Source organism: Nuphar pumila, chromosome 15 (assembly GCF_984573655.1).
Source record: "Nuphar pumila chromosome 15, dmNupPumi1.hap1.1, whole genome shotgun sequence".
NCBI classification, from domain to species: domain Eukaryota; kingdom Viridiplantae; phylum Streptophyta; class Magnoliopsida; order Nymphaeales; family Nymphaeaceae; genus Nuphar; species Nuphar pumila.
The window spans coordinates 9481249-9491721 of record NC_143263.1 but is presented as its reverse complement, the minus strand read 5'-3'; the positions used below and the strand labels follow the sequence as shown (position 1 = coordinate 9491721).

The window sequence follows — 10473 nt, the reverse complement described above, 5'->3', positions numbered from 1 at the left end:
TTATCATTTTTAAGCAAAACTCTCAGGAATTAGGATTGATCTTTTTGCCCCCTTTTTATCTTTTTTAAGTAAAACTCTTTTTTTTGTCATTTTTAAGCAAAAATTCTAAGGAATTAAGATTGATTTTTTTGCCCCCTTTTTTTCTTTTTCAAGCAAAACAACTAGAGATTAGGGCTGATCAAGTTCATGACCATTAGCAACGGAAACATTGGAGTTCATGCCTATACTGTTGAGCTGGGAAAATATTTGCTACCCTAGTAGGAAAGGAACCCTCTAGTGAAAAAAAGAAAACATTTTCAGTTTTTTTCACCTCTGTAAGGAACCCTCTAGTGAAAAAAACAAAATATTTTCAGTTTTTTTCACATCTCACATATTACGTTTAGTTTAAACTAACCTTTGATTCATGTTTGTTTAATACATATGTTAGATTTTAAGAGGGTTGAAAAATCAACAGCATACAATATACTAAATTTTCAAACCATAAAAAAAACATATTTTTATGTAAAAAAACTATGATTCTAAGAGGTCAGATTTGCTAAAATCAACCTTCCCCAATGAGTTCTAGCTATGTGGTTCCTTACCCACGATGCTATGCTACAACTAAAAGGTTCGGGTTCAAATTTGATCAGGGTCCAATCTAACATGACTAGACATGGCAATGTTGTCAGTATCGTTGCCAATCAGCCTATTCGGATCATATCAACCAGAAATCGATACAAAGCCAAGCTGATTCGGCTTAATTTAAATTTTTTTGTTAGAAATGGTTTCAAATATTTTTATATTATTTTTAATATTTTTGTGACATGGTAAAAAATTATCCGATTCAGTTTAGAATAGGAATTGGCTGATTCACACCCCATACGCATAACAACATTGAGGCATGGGTTACCAACTGGGGCTCCACTTGTTGGTTAGGAGCTGTTAGTGCACGTCACCTTGTGTTGGGACGTTGCAAGTTCAAAACCCAATGGTACATTGCCTAACCCCAGCTTGCCTATCAAAACAGAAAAAAAAATTATTGAGATATGGTTTCTAACCGGATTGGGTTCAAATTCAGATCTTCTCCTGAATGGTTGGTTCTAACCCAACTGTTATTTTGTGGGGTTGTGTGTGGCCCAACTTGAAGTCACTAATAACATTCTCACTAGGTATCGGGTCCCAAACCTGAGTTCCCAGGTATGGGCATGAAATGGGTTTGGGTCATGATTTTTGCTGGGTACCTGACCTGACACGAGTATTTTATATAGGGATGTAAATGGTTTGGGTGCAACCTGATACCCGACCTGAATCTGAGTCCATGAGGCGGGTTTGGTAGCCAAATATGGATTTGATTATCCATTTTTGGTATTAAGTTTTGCATTCAAACCCAAACCCGAATTCAACTAAAAACCCAACCCGATTAAGTGTAAATGCCGGGTTTTAAGCTAGTTTGATCCCGGTTTGGTTTTATTTTTTTCATCCGAATCTGAATCTGACTCCGAACCCGATTAAGTCGGACTTGGTAATGCCTATATCTGACCCGAATCTGAACTGTTTACATACCTAATTTTATGTAAAATTTAAATATTTTTTTCCGAAATTATGTGTGTCCGGGTCCAGGATTCCATTTTCGTGACCTGAAAAAACTGAACCCCATGATTTGTTATTTGGGCAGGTTCAGATATACCCTAATGGGTCGGGTACCCGACCTGTTGACAGCCCTAATTCTCACCATACTACTGGAGAGGGGTTTTAGGTGAGGTTAATTTAGAAATAAGTAATTTGTCTTACAAAATATTTGATGTTAAAAAAAAATAACAATGAGTTGAATAAAATGTAAATATTGAAGTAATTAATTTCTCCAAACATATCATGATAACAGTAAGATATGTATCATTTAAAGTTTTTATGAATTTATTTAGATAGTTGGTTCTTTTTATCGTGTAAAAAGGGCCTGAATAGCATGATAAATTTAAAAATATCATTATATATTTTATGTCTATGGTTCTACCCTATGACTAATTCTTCTGTGTGTAGGTGATTAAAGTGTGATTTTGGTTGAATATCACATGAATAAACCCTATTTCTGGCTGAGTTAGGCCTAAAATCATTGTTCACAGTGGATTGGTTCCAATGTGAAGCATTGAGCTTGGATGGTGCCTGCACATAAATCATGATCAAGCCAATCCGAACTTACTTAATTTGATCAGTCATTGATGGGCCAAGTCGGGTGAATCTCGGTCAATATTCGAGCTCAGTCAACCAAAGGCCACAAAAATATCATGACATTTTAATAGTTTTTTGTGTTTCTCAACTTTTTGTAGGAAAAATCTTGACAAAATAAAAATACAAAAAATATAAATGAAAGGAGTAAACCATCTAAAAAAAAAGAGAAACAACCAACATCTTACTGTTCTTATACTGATATAAGCATAAATTTTACGATAAAACCGTTGCATTTTATCTAGATAACAATAGTGCAATATTTTGAAATTATCTAAACATTAAGCCAGTATTAGCCAGTATCTAGGCAAATAATATTGATATAAGCCAGTATTTGTTCTAGTTGTTCTTAACATAGTCATAATAAGAGAAGAGTGACTAAAATATCACATTTTTTCATGAAATTTTCAAAATATTGGTATTCATCACTATGGTTCTTGATCAATGAGGAAGAGATTTTGATGCATGAGATTGGTTATAGGCATTTAATCATTAAGGGGAGTTTGCATGCCGGGATGTGGGCTGCCCGCATGCAAGAGCAACCCTAACCCCAACCCGCCTGGGGTCCGACTCTTGTGCCCGGTATTTCAGGGACAAAAAATGCATTAGAATAATGCATGGACAAACTCGTCCGGGCAGCTGACCCAAACCAATTCAATGACCCATGAACCAGGGCCAAACCCATTTGCTCCATGCTAGTTTTGAAGCAAACACAAACTGAGCTTGAACCAAGTTTTGCCCTTATGACTATGCATGGCAATACTGGACATGTCGTTTGGGGCTTCACAGGCCATACCATCATCTGATTTGGATCCCAAAAATGACAGTTTAGGTGACTAATCAGCAACCAAACTGGACCAACCTCGACATTAATTCCCAACCCACTGTCCTATATATGCCTAACAAGAACTAACAAAAACTTGGGTATTGGCCTACATTTATACACAAGCTTGCACATATTGGGTAAGTTGGAAATGTGTCACCATTGAGATGATTGAATAGTTTTGAACGTGGGGCCATCGTGCTAACCCAGTTGGGGTTTGACATTGTCCATATAGGCTCAAGGGCTGTGGCCCCAGTTGGGGTTCGACATTCTTGTGGCGAGCCAAGCTCATAATCTGTCCAAGTTCAACAAGCCAAGTTCGAAAATATATTTCTTACTACCTGACGAGTGTATGCAAGTCGAGCCAAGTCGAGTATTGTTCATATTCAGCTTGTCGAGACCATTTTACGAGTTTGAATGAGTTTTTTATGATCCGATCCTGAGCTGAGCCACGAGCGGCTTGGCTTGTTTACCCGCCCTAATCATGATTCTTTTCTCATTTCCTGTTCTCTACCTCTTTAACAGGGGTAAATGGATCGCATTCAGTTAGACCTCTGATCCAAAGGCATGGATATCATGGTAAGATCCAAATGTGTGTTTGGATCAGGTTTGGAGCTTATATGATCAAATTTTCTTGGAGTGGGTCGGATTTGGATCAACACTTTCTGTCATAGGATCTAAATAATTGGTAACCCTTGCATTAGGCCAAGGTCCATGTCCTCCAATAACTTGACAGTACTTTTAAGCTTAGCTTGCTCAATGATTCAAGTTTAAGACTGGGCTCCACGAGAAGGATAACGTTAAGATTGTTACATAGAGTTGGCAAAGGACATGCTGCCTCAACTGGTGTATGGGCAGCTCTCCCCATTGCATTTGGCCACTCAACTCCAAATCATGGTTACAAATCTTGGTTTTGAGATTTTCTCAGGAAGGGGTAATCTCGTGATATTTAAAAAAATGTGTTTCTTGAAAAAACTTGGGAAAATACCAGTACATTTAAGTTTTAAAAATATATGAGAAAGTATATAAAAATATAATGAAAACATTAAAAATATAAAAATGTCAATATTGCATTAATGATGCAATAATATGACAATAAAACTGTGATATTTTAAAAATAAGCCATATTTGTACAATATCCAATTTTTTGGATTATATCAGGTTTTGAAAATCCGTAATAAAATAGTGATATTTTCAAAATATTGTCCATATTTGTTACTATGCTCTAAATCAACATAATGATGCTATAAACTATGTGCTGTCAGGGAAAGCCCTGTTCAATTTCATAAGGTGAAAATACCAAGAATGAGAACAAACACCTGTCCTTAAAACCCCCTAAATAATAAAATCCATGGTGTTGTTGGTAAAACATCAACACTTGTTTTTTAAAGCATCAACACGATGATCTCACATATGTACTACCAATGGTTGCCAATTTCAAATACTGTTTCTTAAGGCATTGCTACTGTAGATTTAGTGATTTTACTTCATCATCGATAGTTATCTTGGATCCATAGATTCTTTCTTCATCTTGTACTTGATGAAATAGGCACGACCATGTTAGATCTGCTCTTGTACATGAAGGAAATCTGATGTAAAATGATGTCACAGTTCCTTTATTACTGCACCAGATGAGTACACGTGCTTATGCATGCAATTACTCTTAGAGTAGATCAGTTACACAGTTTATATTTCAACTATATACAGGCAACAGCATACACTTTACCTAATGGACAACAAGAAAAACTTTACAAGCATGCATGGCAATTGCTTCATATAGGCCGAAATCAAACTTGGACTCCTATCCTTTGAGCAACCTGTATCAATGCAACAATTGGGGTTTCAATTTAGCCATTGATGCCTGCACAGCTCATACATGCAGATACTGTTCTTAAATAACACTAAAGAACAGCAAGAACCATCCTCTTACCTCTCTGAAAGAGTGGACATCACTTCCCCAAAGCCAAGCATCACAACCAGCATCTCTGGCACCCCATATGTCATTCCTGCGGTCATCACCTACATGCACTGCATCTTCAGGTTTTACACCAAGAAATTCACATGCCCTCAAAAATATTGTTGGATTTGGCTTCTCTGCTTTCACCTAAGTCACCATAAGATGATTAATAATGGTGAGAGAGAGAGAGAGAGAGAGAGAGAGAGAGAGAGAGAGTTGGTAATTGAGATTTCATGGAGGACGCAAATGCCACAGCATGAGAAAAATTCTCCTCATTTGGACAAGACCACCCACCTCAGCAGACACTGCCACTGCATCAAACCACTGATCACACTTCAAAGCTTGCAAAAGAGGCCGCAGTCGTGTATCAAAGTTTGATACAACAGCTAATTTCACCCCAGCTCTTCTGAAGGCTTTAAGTATTTTCTCTGCCTCGGGATCACATAAACGCCATGCCTATGATCAAATAAAAGAAACCATACATAAACAGTGTTAAGATCAGAAAAAAAAAATTCAGAAGATGAATAGATAAACTCACGGACTCAGAATCTGAAGCTTAAAAAAGTTTCAGTAAAGTGATTAACCTTATCAGTGGTATAGTATTCATAGAGTTCTTCAAAGTACTGAGAATCTGAACAGCCTGTGGAAGATCTGACTATGTATTGCCAAAACGGTCTTCCATCAGCTACATATCTGCATTGATTAACAAATTCCAACTTTCAGAAAAAACTAAGACTCATCCCATTCACTCAAGGATCTTTTCATAATTTAGATTCAGATAAAGAGGGGAGCTCAAAAGTGTAGTATAATATGCATGTTAAATTTTCTTCAGCTGTTTTTTTGTTGGTTGAAATTTGGCAGCCTTTCTGTACCTTTTCATACAGCAAGAAATCAAATGTGTGGCCTCGTCAAAGTTTCTATGTCAAACAATAAGTTAAAACATAAACTTAGGAGTTAGGACCCAAAGACAAGCCACAAAAGTCATCTACCTAACCAAAAAATAAATCTAACGCATTTGAAATGTATTAGCAACCAACAGAAAGGGGATCACTGTATCTACTGTCAATCAGGACTCAACAATTGTAAGAGCTCAGAGGGACGAAATCTATGGTGCTCTCTCCTTTTTTCATTTTCCTCACGTTTTTCCCCTTTTGTGATGATACCAAGGCAATAGTATTAATTATTTGCCCAATGGAGTAAATTTTCTGCAGAAACTCAATTAAGTTGTTTGATGATGCGATCTAGATCTGTCTATTGCTTAATATTTTAGGGAATTCGCTTAAGGAAAATGAACAAATATTTAATTTGAATAAGATCCATCACAAAGACAAATTTAGACCCAGAGGTAGTCATCTGATCCATCAGCATAGACATCAACCAAGACATTGATGCACATATATTGCCCACCAAATTTATAAACCACCAAAATGATCCATCAATAATGAACACAAAACGTCAAGCTTTCGTTCAGGGAATCAACAATACAATGACAAAAAATGTATGCCAACTTTAAGCCTGTTTCGAATCATAACAGGAGAAATACAAAACACAGCAAGAGTGTCTAACAACAAGGAAAAGAGCCAACTAAAAAGCATCCCCAACACCACAACCAAGTTTAGATACATAAACAGAAGGCAAGTGCAGCCCTATGTATATGTATATAAATACCAGTTACTCACTCAAGTCCCAACCCAAATATTTTCTAAACAATTCATACATAGCCCAAGCTCCTCTGCTTGTTCAGAAACTTACTTTCACAAGAAGAACCCAAAAGTGAGATTTGTTTCTAATAGCAGATGACAGTTCTAATACATAAACACCAACAAGAAACAGAGAAGGTTCCATCTTATATGCAGATCCACTTTTTCTTTTTTCTTAAGCCGTCTTTTCTTCCGTAATAATCATCATCAGACTTCCAAACAATTGATTTAAAAACAGGAACACACTACGAACGACAAAGAAAAACCACTAAATTTCCACAAAAAACGAGATGGTGTGGATCATTTCTCATAAAAAGATTGGGAAAGGAGGAAAAGAAAAGAAAATGAGAGAAAGGGTAAGAAACCTGAGTCGTGAGCTGCCCCATGGTTGTCCATACGCCCATCTGTACCGTTTGAGAATCTCATCCTCCGAGTACTCCACGCCGTATTTCTGGCCGAAACTCCTGTAAATCTACACCACCAAAAAGAAAAACAAAAGAACTCTTAAAACAAACAAGAAAAACAAAAGAAACCCATCTGTTTTTTCATCGAATTGGATCTGAAAAACCACAGAGGTTGCGTACTTGGGCCGTTGGTTGAGACGGCACGATGAGGGTGCCGACGATGTCCACCAGAAGCGCCTTGTGGGTGATTCCCCCGCACACGGACCTCCTGTAATCGAAGTAATCCTTCATCCCCAGCGCCTCAATGGTCGCGCATTTCGTTGGTGGTGGTGGTAGTGGTGCTAACGATGAATACCATCTTCTTGAATCGTTCTTTAAGCCCAATTCTTCGAAGAGTTTTGCAGATAAACCGCATCGGGGGTTCCCGGAATCCCTCCGGAGAGCTCTAGCCATGGTTGCCATCTTCGTCTTCCCTCCTCCTCGTTCCTCTCCGTCATCAACGGAAGAAAATGACCTATTCTCGCATCACAGATACGCCCCCGTCTCCCCTGAGATTGAGAGTACTACAAAACGCTCATTATAAAGGCGTTATGCTTGAACAATGGGATCACTAACTACCCGTTATAACAAACTGCCATTCTTACTTTTATTGATTTGATCGAGACAAACTGCCATTCTTACTTTTATTGATCAGATCGAGGGCTGGTAAACCAGCCGAATAAACCGAACAGAAGGTGTTTAACCTTTGTTTCTTCCTAGTTGAGCTTGAGCTCATGAAAAGCCTCGAGCTAAATCACCCGAGATCGAGCTGGCTCATTTACAATAAAATATATTTTTCCGGGCTCATTCGCAATAAAATATATATTTTTTAGAATTGAAAATGATAGAATTTGAATCCCAAACACTTATTAGGCTAACTGAGTTTTACCTGTCAGGACAGTGATAGTAAGTATGGCAAGCAAGGTTAGGTCTTTGATCCTTAGGAGTTTCTTATTGTAAATATAAAAAAAAAAAACTTATTAAGCCAAGCCCCAACTCGCTCATTTACAAAATAAATGACTGTTTCAAACTTGTAAGCAACCAGATTTGAAACTTAAACTTATGATTACAAGCCAAACACTTCAACCATCTTCACTCTATGGAGCATGAAAAGTATATTTAGTATTAATTAGCGAGTTGAACCAAAGCTGAAGATTGGTTGTTCAAGCCACAAGCAGCTCATCTCGTTTCCCAGCCTTTACATCGATCTCACAGTAAATGATTAAGGATTTTATCTTTATAAACATAGCAGACGATGTAAGAAGTATTGTGACCCACAAGAGAGGGGGGAGAGGGGGCCACGTTTGTTGCAAGGTCGAAGCTGAGCATACCCTCCGGTGGGTAGGGGAAGCTAGAAAGGATTTACCAACAAGAGATGGGACAACATGCAGTCGGTAATGAGGGGTTTTCCCTTAGCTTAGCCACAAACGGTAAGAAGTGGGAGAAGATATGCTTGAATTATAATACAAGAATTAGGCAACGGTTTAAGAATGTGTGGATGCATGTAAACTGTGAAGAGTTTAGGAAGAATTAGAGAAGAAGAAAAAGCAGCTCCAAAGGGGTTTGTCCTAGTGGGATGAAGCCTAAGCTGCTAGACAGGCCGTCTAGGTTCAAATCCTATGAGCGTCATCACCCCTTGTGCAAGCCAAAGCGTGGTGACTCCCTGACAGCAAGAAGTAAGCTCAGAGAGTTTTACGTTGTCAGGACAATTGAAACGAGCAGAAAGTGACAAAAGCATGCAGCTAAAATGATTTTTTATATAAAATAAATGTTGTAAAAAATATTCATCATAGATTCATTTTTTATAATAGAATTACATTTTAAAGGAAAGTACTTTTTTTTAAACATGAATAAGATTTATATACTGCCATAGGAGTCTATGGTATCAAAAGAAGCATGCCTTTCATTTTTGGGAACTTGACTATTCATAAAGCTTCAACAACTTGAAAGAAAGAGTATAAACAAATATCAAAAATATTTTAAAAAAGACCTTAAAAAACATGATATTTTAGTTGTCATTTTACATAGTCAGATAATTTTGATATTATCATCTAAATGAAAACATCCGGATCTTATTACGATAATTATGTTTATACTATCTCAAAAAAGAAATTTCATATTTTATCTATTTGATTTTCCCTTTACATATTTTTATTTATTTATTTTGCTGTTAAAAATAAAAGAAAATCAAAACATTCTTTTTTTATGAGAATTTAGCTGCTCTTATTTTGCAGTACGTTTTAAACTTTTGCTCGCTGTGAGTTTCACACTTCCAAGGTGACTTTCAAAAAAGCAAGTTTCTAGGGTTTACGAAGATCCTAGTGTTATGGCTTCCTTTCCTTACCTGAAAAGATCAGGTGCAATATGATTGCACAAATATTTGTACATTAATCACCTGATCACCCTCCATCTTGGGGACCTGTCAGTTGTGGGGCCAAGGCCTGATGGAGGGCAATCAGGTGCTTACTTAATTCATAAATTTTGTACAATGTGATTGCACCAGATCCGGACTCTTTCCTTACCCGGTGGATTAGCTCATGAGGTGACCCATACCATTTGGTTTTGGTTGGGACTGCCAATTGTACCCCAACTTTGTGTTTGATATCTAGGGCTGGTAAATGAACCAAACAGCTTGCGACTGGTCTCGGTTCCGCTTGTCATGAACGACTTATAAACGAGTTGAGCACTAACACATGTGTTCGGCTCGAGTGAGCTCATATAGATAAAAATTATTTTTTTATGTGTGATTTATATTTTAAGTGTAATATATAAAGAGAAAGATGCATGAAAAATCTACATATAAAATATGTACTATTAAGTTATATATATAATATATATTTTAAGTGAGAATATATATATATATATATATATATATATATATATATATATATATATATATATATATTTCATGCCTAAATAATATGGAAATTTTTTACATGAGCCAGCTTGTGTTTGGCTTTCCTCATTACTAGCAAAGCTGGAGCTTGGACAAACATGAACACGAGCCGAGTCACGTCCTCTGGTAAGCGAGCCAAGCCCGAACATACCCTGTTTGGTTGGTTGGTGTACCAGCCCAATTGATATCTGATCGATCTATATCTATTTAGTTGGACCGGCCATGATTCTTCAAGATTTGATTAGGACAGTTGCATCATAATTAGAAGATTAGCCTCCCTATTGGTTTAGTTGAATCTAAAAACAACATTTTTGTAAATAGTCATCTAAAAAAAACATTTTTGTAAATAGTCATAGGAAAGGGCCAAGGTGGTGCAGTGCCTTATATTTGCTTTTTTTTTCGGATAATGGAGAAAACCCATGCAGGGCTGGTAAAATAGCCGAACAAACCAA

General features: G+C 37.0%; 1 protein-coding gene across 1 annotated transcript; it reads right to left on the bottom strand.

Annotated features, from left to right (window-relative positions):
* Positions 1-4616: 4616 nt before the first annotated feature.
* Positions 4617-7707, bottom strand: LOC149814417 (uncharacterized). Its single transcript, XM_089988541.1, has 6 exons — positions 7267-7707; positions 7048-7154; positions 5567-5675; positions 5277-5438; positions 4956-5129; positions 4617-4842 (listed from the first exon to the last, which is right to left on the bottom strand). Exons 1-6 carry the CDS (start codon positions 7546-7548, stop codon positions 4813-4815), a joined length of 864 nt encoding a protein of 287 aa, XP_089844667.1. The 5' UTR covers positions 7549-7707; the 3' UTR covers positions 4617-4812.
* Positions 7708-10473: the final 2766 nt, after the last annotated feature.

Excerpts from the sequence above, each read along its gene's own strand:
- LOC149814417 (XM_089988541.1), bottom strand. The coding sequence starts at position 7,548 with ATGGCAACCATGGCTAGAGCTCTCCGGAGGGATTCCGGGAACCCCCGA. Across the intron at positions 5,439-5,566 it reads AATACTATACCACTGATAAG|GCATGGCGTTTATGTGATCC; the intron begins GTTAATCACTTT and ends ATTTGATCATAG. Across the intron at positions 5,130-5,276 it reads CAGTGGCAGTGTCTGCTGAG|GTGAAAGCAGAGAAGCCAAA; the intron begins GTGGGTGGTCTT and ends ATGGTGACTTAG.